The sequence below is a fragment of the Balaenoptera physalus genome, assembly GCF_965194825.1.
Source record: "Balaenoptera physalus genome assembly, chromosome: 19".
NCBI classification, from domain to species: Eukaryota; Metazoa; Chordata; class Mammalia; order Artiodactyla; family Balaenopteridae; genus Balaenoptera; species Balaenoptera physalus.
This window is the reverse complement of record NC_138900.1, coordinates 40,555,192-40,568,636: the sequence shown is the minus strand read 5'-3', so window position 1 is coordinate 40,568,636 and position 13,445 is coordinate 40,555,192. Positions and strand designations below refer to the sequence as shown.

The window sequence follows — 13,445 nt, the reverse complement described above, 5'->3', positions numbered from 1 at the left end:
TGTCTATCTCCCATCTAGGGAGAGGCACACAAACAGTAGATTTCTTAGGTCTCGTTTACACATTATAATCATGCCTCCCTTCCATTTTGCTAAAACAGAGGCCCAGAGAGGGGCACTGATTGACTGAGGTTGCACAGTAGGCTGGTCCCTGCCCAGAGGCCAGGAGGTGGCATGCATGCCTGCAGTGCCCCCCAGGAAGGAGCCAGCATCCACCCTGCTTGGCCTACCAGCAGGCCCTGACCTGGAAAAAGCGGGTGTTGGAGAAGTAGATGCAGATGAGACTCAGCTCCCTGGAGCGCACCCTGCAGGCATCCCGGGTCAGCTCAGCTGGGAACTGCATGGCGAGTGGGACCTGGGCCTGTGGAGAGCCAAAGACAGGCTGCGCCTGGTGTCCGAAGCCTCCAGACCCACCACAACACCTTCACTGCTCCCCACTCCCGAGGAAGCCCTCCCAGCCTTGCCCCAAGCATTTCCTACCTTGGAGCCTCCACCCACAGAACCCTCTCCTGCCAGGCTGCACCTCCACCCAAACTTCCCGCGATCTCAGGCCTTCCCTTCAGGCCGTTCTGGTCTTGAATTCGGGTTATTTATCCCACCCAACTGGGGCCCTGAAGCTGGAGCACCATCCCCCAGCACCCAGGTATTCAGCAGGAATCATACCAGGGCCCTCAAAGGTGTCCCGTTCCCCTGGCCTCTCCCACGACTGCCTCACCCCAGGAACCTGCAAAAGCAGGAAGAGGACGCTGCCCCTGAGGGGCCACAAGCACCCCCTTTCCATCATTCACAGGAAGAACATCAGCCCCATTTTACAGAGGTGGCAACTCACAGCTATTAAGGCAGAGCCCTGATTGGTGGGAAGGTGGGCGATGGACCCTGGGGAGAGTCCAGACCTTAAACCCCCGGAGGACTTCTAGGGTAGAGGCTCTGGCCACCCCCAATCCCTGGCCACCTCTGACCTGGGGGACCTGCTCCAGAGCAGCACTTCTCACTGAGAGACCAGTGAAGTTGCAGCCCAGCTTGAAGGCTAGTGTCTGGATGGTGTGCGTCCGCAAGGTGAGGTTGTGGCCCCCAAAGCTGGCATTGAGTAGCCTCGACTCTAGGCCGTGGATGAGCCTGAAAGTGAGAGAGATGGCCACAGCCCGAGGTAAGGATGGAGGCGAGCGGGGCTCTCCACAGCCTCCCTCATCCCACACCCCTGTCACTCCCACCTCTAGACCTCTGCATACAGTGTTCCTGGCACACTCTTACCTCCCCACCCCACCCATCTCCTTCTCCCATTAACTCTTGTTTGGGTCCCAGTTTGTTGACACCTCCTCCAGGAAGCCTTCCCTGGCAGCTCCCCACTGACTGAAGTGCCCCACAGCCCTGTGCTTCCCTGGTCAGTCATCAGCATTGGACTCTCACCCTGAACTACTAGGCTTTCGGGTCACAGACCCTGGAGAGCCCAGCCGAAGTCTTGGAGCCCCTTCCCAGAAAAATGCATGGAGACCCATGATTCTGCACCTGGTTTCATGGCATCCATGGTTAAGGGCCCCCAACCAGAGAGTAAACTCAATGAGGACAGGGATATGTCTATCCCACATCTCCAGAGCTTGGTGCCGGGCACACAGTAGCTACTCAATAAATGAGTGTTGAATAAATGAATTAACAGTCTACACTGGACCAACCCTGGGCCGTGGATTCAAGGTGCAAGCTGGGAGTGGAGGCACAGCTGACTCTGAGCGGGCGAGGAGGGACACCCAACTCACTCAGCAAAAGAAGTGAGGCTCCGGCTCCTGGCTGCCACCTCCATTCTCTCCATCCAGCGCAGGATTTCTTGGGATGCCTCTGTGAGGAGAGAGTCAGACATCCGCCTCAGCCTCTGTCTGCAGCTGCCCCGCCTCCCGCCTCATGGTCTCTGGGCCTTCCGCCCCAGCCTCCTGCTGCCCCAGGAGGCCTAAGTGCCCCTTTTCAATCTCCCTTGGTTTGAGGCCTCCCCGCTTCACATCACAGCCGGGGATCCAGGCTAGGATGGCTCTTGCAGCTCAGCGGAGCCCTCTTACCCTCTGTTCTGCTCTGAGACATCAAGAGGCACAGGCAGAGGAAAAGGGCCCCGCAGCGATCCATGTCCTGCACCGAGTCTCCTCCAAGAACTGGCTCCCACCCTGGAAAAGGTGCGTGTCTTTGTCACCCCGGTAAAAGAGCCACCTCTAACTCTAGGCATCTGCCATACCCCAAGAATAGGACGCGCAGCATCTTATTTGAGCCTCACTACTCCTGCATTTCACAGATGAGGAAACCGTTGGCTCAGAGAGCAAGGCGTCTTGCTTTGCGTGAGGCTGCCTGAAGCCATGTCTCTGTTACTCCAGAATCCTTGGCCATTTGGTAAAGCCTGCCATTTGCAGCTCTGCCTGACACACATCCTCCTCCCAAAAAATGGTATCTCTGGGGGCCTCCCCAGTGCTCTGACCTTACCCAGGGGAACACTGGGAGTTGCTTGTCATTAACCCTGTCCAGCCCTGTCATTCACCCACCATGTGACTTCGGGCAAGAATCTGTCCCTCTCTGATTAAACTGCCAGCAGCAGCAGCTGGGGGAATCCAAAAGTTGGAGCAGAGAAAAAAACGAGAACTAAGAGTTTCAGGAGAAGGCTGGTTTTGACGACAATCGTGGGAGGTCAGAGGCCACCAAGAATCACAACAGCTGGATGACATCAGGAAAACCACTGCCTTTGTCCACAAAGAATTCCCCCAAAGCCCATTTTAAAGTATAATGTGATTTGAACATATTGTTAAGTACTGGATTCAACACTTGCTGTGAAACCTTGTCTTCGTTTTCACTTATTTTTGTGACTGCCAGAATCTATGGCAGCTGTTAGTTATGAATTAAGATGTCAGGTTCAAATTTGTGAAAATAAATCCAATGTTTTGGTTTAAAAAAAAAAAAAAAAGAATCTGTCCCTCTCTGCCCTCATTTCCCTCGGTTTTAAAATTAACTAATAGGGACTTCCCTGGTGGCACAGTGATTAAGAATCCGCCTGCCGATGCAGGGGACATGGGTTTGATCCCTGGTCCAGGAAGATCCCACATACCGCAGAGCAACTAGGCCTGTGCACCACAACTACTGAGCCTGTGCTCTAGAGCCCATGAGCCACAACTACTGAGCCTGCATGTCACAACGACTGAGCCCACATGCCACAACTACTGAAGTCCGCGCAACTAGAGCCCGTGCTCCACAACAAGAAGCCGCTGCAATGAGAAGCCCACACACCGCAAGGAAGAGTAGCCCCCGCTCACCGCAACTAGAGAAAGCCCGCGCGCAGCAATGAAGACCCAATGCAGCCAAAAATAAATAAATAAATTTATTTTTTTAAAAAGTTAAAATGAACTAATAAACTTCTGCTTAAACATAACAAATTTATGCCTACCTCCTGAAACTCCACTAAAATGAGAGTGAATGAATAAAACAGACACAAAGCCACAAAAGACAGAACAATGGGAAAGAAGACAACAGCAGATGAGAGATATCAGTGAAACTTTGGAGGCCGCAAAGCAGGTGGCCACCTGCTTAAAAAAAAAAAAGTTAGCAGACCATAAGACATTGAACCCAAGCGCTTGCAGTAAGGAGAGGTGAGTACAGCGGGTGGGGGGATCAGGGAGGGGACATGGGGAAGCCAGCTAGGTCAAGCCTCACAACCGTGGAAGCACTTGAGTGCTGGAGGCATCGGGAACCTCTGAAGGTGGGATGAAGGGTGAAGCTAAAAATGGGGGGTTGTTGGTTGTGAGTTTTTAAAATGACCAGCTCGGTCCCAGATCTCCTCTGCCACCTGGAGCATCCAGGAGCCTTCCTCACCACCCTTGCATCCTCAACCCTACCCTCCAACACAAAGTACACTCCCTGCAGACAGCGCACCAGAGAGAATCTGCGAGGTGCCATTCTGGTACAGGAAAATTAAGCCATACCCCCTCTCCACCTCCTCCTCCAATCAGCTTCCAGAAGACTGCCAGCAGCCAGGCAATGATGCTCCAAGGCAGGAGAAAATTCTTCTCCGAAGAACTGACCATTCTAAGAAAAGTATCCTGTAGCTACTGACATTTTGGTGCTCCTTGATAAAACGGCCAGGACCAAGCTTATGGTGAAGCTTCACCAGTCACCAACCCCTACCAGCCAATTAAGTTGTTTTTTGTGTTTGTTTTTTTTTAACGCACACACATAGTTTATTTATTTTCAATTTATTTTATTTATTTATTCATTCTTGGCTGCATTGGGTCTTCATTGGTGTGCACCGGCTTTCTCTAGTTGCAGCGAGCGGGGGCTTCTCTTTGCAGTGGCTTCTCTTGTTGCAGAGCACGGGCTCTAGGCGCACGGGCATCCGTTGTTGTGGCACGCGGGCTCAGTAGCTCTGGCTCGCTCTAGAGCGCAGGCTCAGTAGTTGTGGCTCTTGGGCTCTAGAGCGCAGGCTCAGTAGTTATGGCGCACGGGCTTAGTTGCTCCGTGGCATGTGGGGTCTTCCCGGACCAGGGCTCGATCCCATGTCCCCTGCACTAGCAGGTGGATTCTTAACCACTGCGCCACCAGGGAAGTCCCAGACAATTAAGTTTTTAGTGCTCCACTCTTTTTTGTTGTTGTTGTTGTTATAAATTTATTTATCTATTTTTATTTTTTTTTTTTTATTTTTGGTTGTGTTGGGTCTTTGTTGCTGCACGCGGGCTTTCTCTAGTTGTGGCGAGCGGGGGCTGCTCTTCGTTGCGGTGCGTGGGCTTCTTGTTGCAGTGGCTTCTCTTGTTGCAGAGCACGGGCTCTACGCATGCGGGCTTCAGTAGTTGAGGCACAAGGGCTCAGTAGTTGTGGTTCACGGGCTCTAGAGCACAGGCTCAGTAGTTGTGGCACGCGGGCTTAGTTGCTCCGTGGCATGTGGGATCTTCCCGGACCAGGGCTCGAACCCGTGTCCCCTGAATTGGCAGGCAGATTCTTAACCACTGCACCACCAGGGAAGCCCAGCAATTTCTTACAAAACTAAACATGCACCTACCATATGACCCAGCAATCGCACTTTTCAGCATTTATCCCAGAGAAATAAAAGCTCATGTTCACACCAAAACCTGCACATGAGAACTTCATAGCAGCCTTATTCGCAATAGCCCCAAATTGGAAACAATTCCAATGTGCCTTCAATGGGTGAATGGTTACACAACCTCAGGTACATCTGTACCATGAACTACAACTCAGCAATTAGAAAAATATACTGTTACACACAACTTGGATGGGTCTCAAGAGAATCATGCTGAGGAAAAAAAAAAGCCCATCTTGAAATGTTGCATACAGTATGATTTGATTTATATGACATTCTTGAAATAACAAAATTATAGAGACGGAGAACAGATTAGTGGTTGCCAACAGTTAGGGATGAGGGGTGTTTCTGTAAAGGAGCAGCACTAGGGAGCCTTGTGGTGATGGGACAGTTTTGTATCTTCATTGTGATGGTGGTTACAAGAACCTACACGTCATAAAATTGCATAGAACTAAACACACAGACACACACACACATAAATCAGCACATAAAAACTGATGAAATTGAATAAAGGCTGTGAATTGTTCCAAAGTCAATTTCCTGGTTTTGATATTGTACCTTAGGTGTGAAAGATGTTACCATTGAAGAAGACTGGATGAAATGTACACAAAACCTTTTTTGCAACTTCCTGTGAATTTTTCGTTTTTTCAAAATTAAAAGTTAAAGGAATACAGTACGATGGATTGCCATTTCACTATTAAGAATTATGATGTAAATAGCCACATAGAAGAGGAGTACAGCATATCATTGAGTGGAAAGAGCAGGTTAAAAATAACACATATACGGGCTTCCCTGGTGGTGCAGTGGTTGAGAATCCGCCTGCCAATGCAGGGGACACGGGTTCGAGCCCTGGTCTGGGAAGATCCCACATGCCACGGAGCAACTAGGCCCGTAAGCCACAACTACTGAGCCTGTGCGTCTGGAGCCTGTGCTCCGCAACAAGAGAGGCCGCGATAGTGAGAGGCCCGCACACCGCGATGAAGAGTGGCCCCCGCTCGCCGCAACTAGAGAAAGCCCTCGCACAGAAACGAAGACCCAACACAGCCAAAAATAAATAATAAATTTATTAAAAAAAAAATAACACATATAATATAATCACATTTATGGAAAATTATATGCATGTTTAAATCTATGAGGATATCTAGAAGAATGGTCACCAAAATATTAATAATGTTATGGGAGGGGGTTAGTTTCTTTCTTTATGTTTTCTGTATTGTTTGAATTTTCTACAACAAACATGTATTACCTTCACAACAGAAAAGCAAATATTTTAATGCTTAGGATTTTTTAAATATTCCAAATGACTATTTATTGTTATTGAAAAAATAATAGTGACAGATTGCTTATGAGAAACAAAAAGCATGTTGCAAAACAATGTAATCCAATCCTTGTAAAAACTGTACTTTTTATAGATGCAAAATCTGGAAGAAGCACATCAAGGTCACTTCGGTGAGGTGAGATTCTGGGCCTATTTGTTTTGTTCATCTGTGTTTTATAAAGTTACCCCATATGTTATAGTTATCCATTTCCCAATTTTTATTCACTCTTTAGATGGGTTAGAAATTTACATCTTTCAAATATAAACAATAAATAAATACAAAATGGTGCAAAAGGCAAAGTATTCCTGCCTCTTGTGTCACCTAACCACTCAGTTCCCAATTAGTCACCCCCAGGTCACCACTGCTATTAGTGTTTTGTACGTCTTTACCAGTTTCTTCATACAAATATAAGCGAATATGAGTTCCCCCATCTTATAAAAAAAAAAAAAAGTAGCACACTCTGTATACTTGAAAATAACCTTGGAGAGCTTTCCTTAATAGTACCTAGAGCCTCCACTTTCTCTTTTATATCTGCACAGTGTGATGTTAGGGATAAACCATAATTTACTTAACCAGCCCCCTGTTAATAGTCATTTGTGCTGGTTCCAGTCTTTGGCTCTTACAAACAGCTTGGCTGTGCTTGTACTTGCCTCATTTCCCACATGTGCAAGTTCATCATCTGCCCATTTTGATATTGGGTTAGACTTTTCTTTATCAACTTCTAGAAACTCTTTACATAATAGGAAAATTAGCTCTTTGTCTATTACATGAGTTGCAAGTATCTTTCCTAGTTTGTCTTTTGCCTTTTGACGTTACATATGGCTTTTTTTTCCAGGTAGGTCTTTTTTAAATATAAAATTTTTATGTAAAAATTACCAGTGTTTTCTCTTTGGGCTTCTGGATTTTGAGTTTTAGCTAGAAAGACCTTCCTCATTCCAACATTATAAAGGAATTCTCCTAAGTTTCTTCTGGTAATTTTAAGGTTTCATTTTTTTATATTGGAATCTCCAGTCCATTTGCATTGATCCTGGAGTGTGAAATACGGATTCAATTTTGTTTCCTGGTGGTTATCCATCTGTCTTAACACTATTTATTAATATGTGTGTTTATTTTAAAAGAGAATAAAGGGACTTCCCTGGTGGTCCAGTGGGTAAGACTCCGTGCTCCCAATGCAGGGGGCCTGGGTTTGATCCCTGGTCAGGGAACTAGATCCCGCATGCATGTCACAACTAAGAGTCCGAATGCTGCAACTAAGACCTGGCGCAGCCTAAATAAATAAATAAAATTAAAACATTTTTTAAAAAAAGAATACCTACATTATATTAAAATAAATAAATAAATAAATAAATAAAAGACAATAAAGACTTTGGAGTCATAGAGTGCTGGGTTCTTATTTATTTGGCTATTAAGTTATTTATTTGGCTGTGTTATCTTGGGCAATTCACTTACCCTCTCAGAACCTAAGTGACTGAAGGAAAAGATTTTGGGGGACAAAGGAAGTCACTGAATGAAACCATTTGCAATGTTTCAGGTGAGAAAACTGAGAACCCGAGAGTGTAGAAAAGACCCCCTCACAGTACGAATGGGGAAACTGAGGCCCAGACAGTGGTGTGGATTTGACCTCCAGGGTCTGGACCCTAAGACGGGCTCCCCAGGCCCTTGACCATGCTTCTGCCAGGCAAACACAGAGGGAAGAGGAGCTTAACCCCACCATGCAGCTGGGGAAATTAAGGCCAAAGCAGAAGTGACATCCCCCCCACCAGGCACCCAAAGAGAAGCTGTGGTTTCCACCCCCTTTCCCAGGAGCAACCACAATCTTCACTTCTGCTTGCAACCTCCAACATCCCCCTCCCCATCTTTTCAGAGAGACCACCACTCGCCATTACCCCACACCCTCAGCCGTCTCCTTCTTTTTGCAATTCGCTATTTAGGGTCCTCTAGAAAACAGGAATCCCTTACCTGACTCCCAAGAAGGTTCCAATTGACCGTGTTGAAACTGAATACCACACAAGGGTTTGCTCGGGGTTCTTCAGCAGGCCAGTGGGCAAGCTGAAACGCAAACTCAGACTCCAAGTCAAGTGCTCTCCCCCACGATGCGCTGCAGCCTCCTAAAGATGGCCTGGTGGCTGAGTTGCTGTATGGATGAGGAGACAAGTGGAGAGCAGAACAGAGACTTCAGAAGATGGAAATTCGATAACTAGTTCCAGTATTCAGCACCTGAGGTCTGACGTTAGGAAAGGAACTTGACCTTTCTGTGTTTCAGTTTTTCTCACCTGTAAAATGAGGCCAAGGTCATCTATTTCCCAGGGAGGGAAACTCAAACAACCATTTTCATGATCCACACTCCAGGGAATCTAAGGCTCTGACCCAAGGTTGCCAGCCAGGAACACGCTCAGCGGGAGACCTGGGAAGCCCTGCCTTCCTATGCAGAGCTGGCAGTGCACCCCCGAAGCCCACCCTCTCCCCAACAGCACCAGGGTCCACTGAGCCACTGCATTCCTGGATAGGGCCCCACCTGCCCCTCCCAACAACTGCTCTTGCCAACAACAGGCTGGAGTCCCCACTTCCGGCCTCCCCCCTGGCCTGGGTGAAAAGTGAACCTGTGGTCTCTGCAGGGAAGTCCTGACAGGTGCCATTATCAGCCCCATTTCACAGGCAGGGAAAAGGAGGCTCCACCAGCACCCAACAGGGAGTCTGTGACCCAGCCAGGTCCAGAGCCTTTGCCTGAGACACACTGTCCCCAGGCTCCCTTCCAGGTCACTCAGAGGAACCGCACCTGCTCTGATTTGCCCAACATAAACTCTGTGCCAGGCCCTCACCCATGTCACCTGAGGTGCAGGTTACTGGACTAGCCCCATTTTACAGATGAGGAAACTCAGGTCCAGAAAAGCAAAGTTCAATAACCTGCCCCAGGCCACATGGGGCAGGGGGGTGGGGAGGATAAATATTTGAACCCTGCACCCAACCACTCCTTAATGTAAATGCCTTTTTTCAAAAACATAGATCTGTACATTCCTGAGATTTGGGGTTGTCATCAGGGCCCCAGGAACTGGTGAAGGGAATGAAGGTGAGTCCCCACCTTGCGGCTCCGCGGATGTCACCCGTACAGCAACCACTCAGGCAGGGGCGTGCCCAGTGCCTGCTAGGGAACCCAAGGGTAAGGACAGAATCTGGGGGGAGGGAGGCATGGAGAGACCCAGACCGAGGGGCTGACCTGTGCAGCTGTTGTTGTCTCACTGCCGTCCCGCCGCCTTCTGCACGAAGAAGGGGAAGTTGGGGACCTCTGTGCTGCGGGCGGGGGACCTCCTGCCCCTGCACTTCTCTCTGCTCTCTTCACCCAACAGCTGCACCGCACGCTCCCACTTCCCTTCTTCTTTCACTAGAAGAAGCCTATTTGTTCCTTCCCTCAGGGCCTGCAGCACTTCCTGCGGGCAGCTGCACATTTGCAGAGATGCTGGGCTTCGGCGGGGAGAGGGAGGAGGGCTGGCCAATGTGGCACCCAGCGGGGTCCAAGACCCACTCAGCTCTGTGCCCTTGGGCAAGAGACCTCACCTTTCTTGGCCTCAGTTTCCCCTTGTGTAGGAAAGGGAGAATGATCCCTGCCTGACCTGACGATCAACGAGATGGATGATGGCAAGAACCTCAGGCAAGAGCTGGCTCACGCTGCCTGGGTTCGAATCCCAGGCCCACCATTTCCTGGCTGGGTAACTTTGGGCAAGTGATGGAAATGGGGTAGTGTAGGGCTTATCAAGGGTAATGCTGCAGAGTCACCAGAAGTGCTCCGTGAAGCCCTCAGTTTTCACAGATGGGGTGCCTGAGGCCTGGGGAGGACAAGGGCCTGGCCCAGAGTTACCCAGTGCAGAGCCCTTTGGAGAAAGGCCTCACTGGGAGCAGAGCTCAGAAAACATGGCCAGAACTGTGAGGCTGGAAGGCTGGCCGGCTTCTCCTTGAGCCAGGGGTCTGGACCAGCCTGTCCTACATCAGTCTCCTCCTCCGCAGAACCCTAAGCAACAGGGGGATGTGTCTGTGTGTGTTGCTGGGGAGACAGGGCGCTCTCTCTTGCCAGGGCCCCAGCCAGGCTCCCTGGGAAAATTCTGACTCAGGAATGTGCTTTTCTACCCCCACAGCTGTGATGGGGGTGCAGCAACAGGGAGAAAGAGGCAGGTCCCAACATGGTCTCCCTCTTCTCTGCCCCAACACTGGAGGCCTTGCTGTATCTGCTCAAGCACAGCCCACAGGTAGCTCAGGTGGCCTCTGTGCGGGGAAGGAGGGCAGCTGCTCCTTGCAGGGCAGGGAGATTTCGGGGAGGTGCAGGCCCACCCCAGCTGCAGTGCAGAGACTTTGCAGGGACACCCGTGTGCCTGTGTCCTGACCCCTGGGCCACACTCCTGCTGGGTGACTTGGACAAACTCTTGCCCTCCTCCACACTTTGGTTTTCTGCAGCCATGATGCAGCCCTTGAGCTCTAGGCCCTTCCTTCCTTTCCGAGGTCTCCTGCCACCTCTAGGGTTACAACACCAGCAGCTGCTTTCAGGGCCCAGGAGGAAGCCCTGCTCACCCCAAAAGCCCCTCTATTTTCCATCCTGGATCTGTGCTAGCCTTACTATGCGCCGCCTCAATTGGGGGTGCCAGTTACATAGCCCTGCCCTCCAGATCCTGGAACTCACTGCCAAGACACTCCCCAGCTCAAAAGCCAGCAGTGTCTCCCATTGTTTTCATGGTCTAGCCCCATCCAACTTCTACTTCCACCCAGTTCGGGATGTGCTTGCCATGTTCATCCCCATCTCCCTGCTCTGTTTCACTCTGACACACACACACCTGGGTGGCACGCTAGCTCCTCTCCATCCCTTAGGGCCCAGTCCTGCCTACTCTGGGAAGCCTTCCCTGACTCCAATTCCCCTATAAAACATTCCAGATGCTTCCACTTTAGGAGGCGTGTCAGGTCCTTGTTCAGTCCCCCTGGCAGGCAGGAAGGCAAGCCACTTCCCACTCCCCAGCCTGGGAGAGCCACACCCCAGCCCTAGTGAAGTGTCTCTCCACATGGGGGCTGCTCCCACTGGTGATCTGTGAGAGGGCAGTAAGTGGCACCCCAGACAGGCCATTAGATAAACTAATGAGTCAGACCACGAAAAAGTCATTTACTTTTCAGTCTTTCTCAATCCTGGTGGCAACCAGGAGAAGCGTCCATTTAGAACTAAATTGTCTCTAACCTCTTTCTACCACTGCCTTCTGTCCTTTTGATTTTCATTCTTCAACCTTCTATTGGACATAGAAAACAAGACACCTGATTTTTCATCATCAACTCAGCCTCCTCCACCTTCACTATCTGTATCCCTACCTCCAGAAACTCTGGTAAAGAACTCTAGACTCTTGGTCCATGGCTGTCCTTACTGGCTGTGAAACTTTGGGTAAGCCTGAGCCAAGAGCCTCAATGAGCATTTCCCCAAGTTTAAAATGGGGATGTTCCAGTCCTCTGAGTACTCAATATCTGAATCTCTCAGGTCCAAAGTACACACAGTAAGCAAAGGCCAGCCACTGCAACATTTACAGGTTAGTTCCCTCTCAACCACCACATATCCCCACCAAAATCAGTCCCTAGCTGATTGTCAGATGCTATTAACATTTAACCACGCAAATACAAAGCAAATGGTTATGAGTGAAACTGCAAATCTTGCAAAAAGCGTGAGATTTCATGAAGTTGATGGAAGTGATGCCGTGGAAATGGACCAGCAACTGACCACAGAGGAAGGGAACTTCTGTAAGAGAAATGACCAAGAACTTCCAGAGAGAATTGTTTGACTATCAAAGGATTCATAATGAGCCTTGGGAGTGAAACCCCAAATACTTCTGCAAAAAATGATCCTCCTGCTGCAAAGAGCCAATACTTTGTTCATTCTAATGCATGCATGATTGCAACCATAATCTAAATACAGGCATACCTTGGAGATTTTTCAGGTTCGGTTCCAAGCCACCACAGTAAATCAAATATTGCAATATTCGAGTCACACAAATTTTTTTGGTTTCCCAGTGCATGTAAAAGTTATGCTTACACTATACTGTAGTCTAGTAAGTGTTCAATAGCATTATGTCTAAAAAAAACTTTTTAACTTAAAAATCTTTATTGCTAAAAAATGCTAACCATCATCTGAGCTTTCAGCAAGTCATAACCTTTTTGCTGGTGGAAGGTTTGAAATATTTTGAGGGTTATCAAACGGTGACACAGAGACATGAAGTAAGCACATGCTGTTGGTGCCAATAGACTCGCTCTAGACAGGGTTGCCACAAACCTTCAATCTGTTAAAACAAAACAAAACATCTTGTGAAGGGCAATAAAAAGAGATATGCCTCTATTGTTAATTATCGGTTCAAACTAATTTATCTTCTTCATTTTTAGTTTCTTTTCCCATGTAAAGTCCCAATACAGCAAGCTTCCCTCCACTACCTCTCTGAACTTCTGGTCCTCTTTTTAGACGGATTCACCTCAGCGGCCTTCCGGCGGACAGGATGTGGTAAGAACAGGGCCGCCAGGCGCCCGGCTCCCCCTCTCGCCAAAACCGAAGACACCCACTCCCAAGGGAGGAAGCTCCAAAGTGGCAGAGCGCACGCAAGGGCCCCAGAAGGTAACTGCCCGGGACCGCCCCGTCAGCTGCGGCCCTACCCTTCGCAGGAAGTACCCTGGCACATCCGAGAAAACCTCCGCCCGGCGGGCCAAGTGCCCCATCACACTTCTCAACACGCGCGAGGTTACTCTGGCCAACCCTTCTGTTGTACAAAGGGAAAACTGAGGCCCGATGAGGGGCAGGGACTTGCTGCTCCACGTCCACTCGGTGGCAGAGCTGGCACTGGGAAGAATGCAGGTAACAAAAGTGAACACTTAGTAAACACGCTCCACGTGCTGAGCCCGGGACAGCCGGTGCCCACTTCTGCTGCTGGGCGCCTAGCATGTCATTGGTGCAAGGAGAAACCTGAGGCGGGAAAGCCGAGCCCCGCGGGCGCCCCCAGACCATGCCTTCCTTCCCCGCCCCAACACTCGGCCCCCATGCTGCGGTGGGGCCTATGTCGGGGTCCGGCACGCTC

The 13,445-nt window shown here is 49.6% G+C and overlaps 1 protein-coding gene across 1 annotated transcript in view; it reads right to left on the bottom strand.

Moving 5' to 3' along the window:
- Positions 1-13,445, bottom strand: part of ADGRG5 (adhesion G protein-coupled receptor G5) — a 31,297-nt gene that overhangs the window by 14,841 nt on the left and 3,011 nt on the right. Inside the window, exons 2-6 of the mRNA XM_082437821.1 lie at positions 9,584-13,210; positions 2,043-8,503; positions 1,749-1,827; positions 957-1,113; positions 242-358 (exon numbers count right to left, since the gene is read on the bottom strand). Of these exons, the coding sequence (XP_082293947.1) occupies positions 242-358; positions 957-1,113; positions 1,749-1,827; positions 2,043-2,106 (417 nt within the window). The 5' untranslated portion in view covers positions 2,107-8,503; positions 9,584-13,210. The remainder of the gene's footprint in view (positions 1-241; positions 359-956; positions 1,114-1,748; positions 1,828-2,042; positions 8,504-9,583; positions 13,211-13,445) is intronic.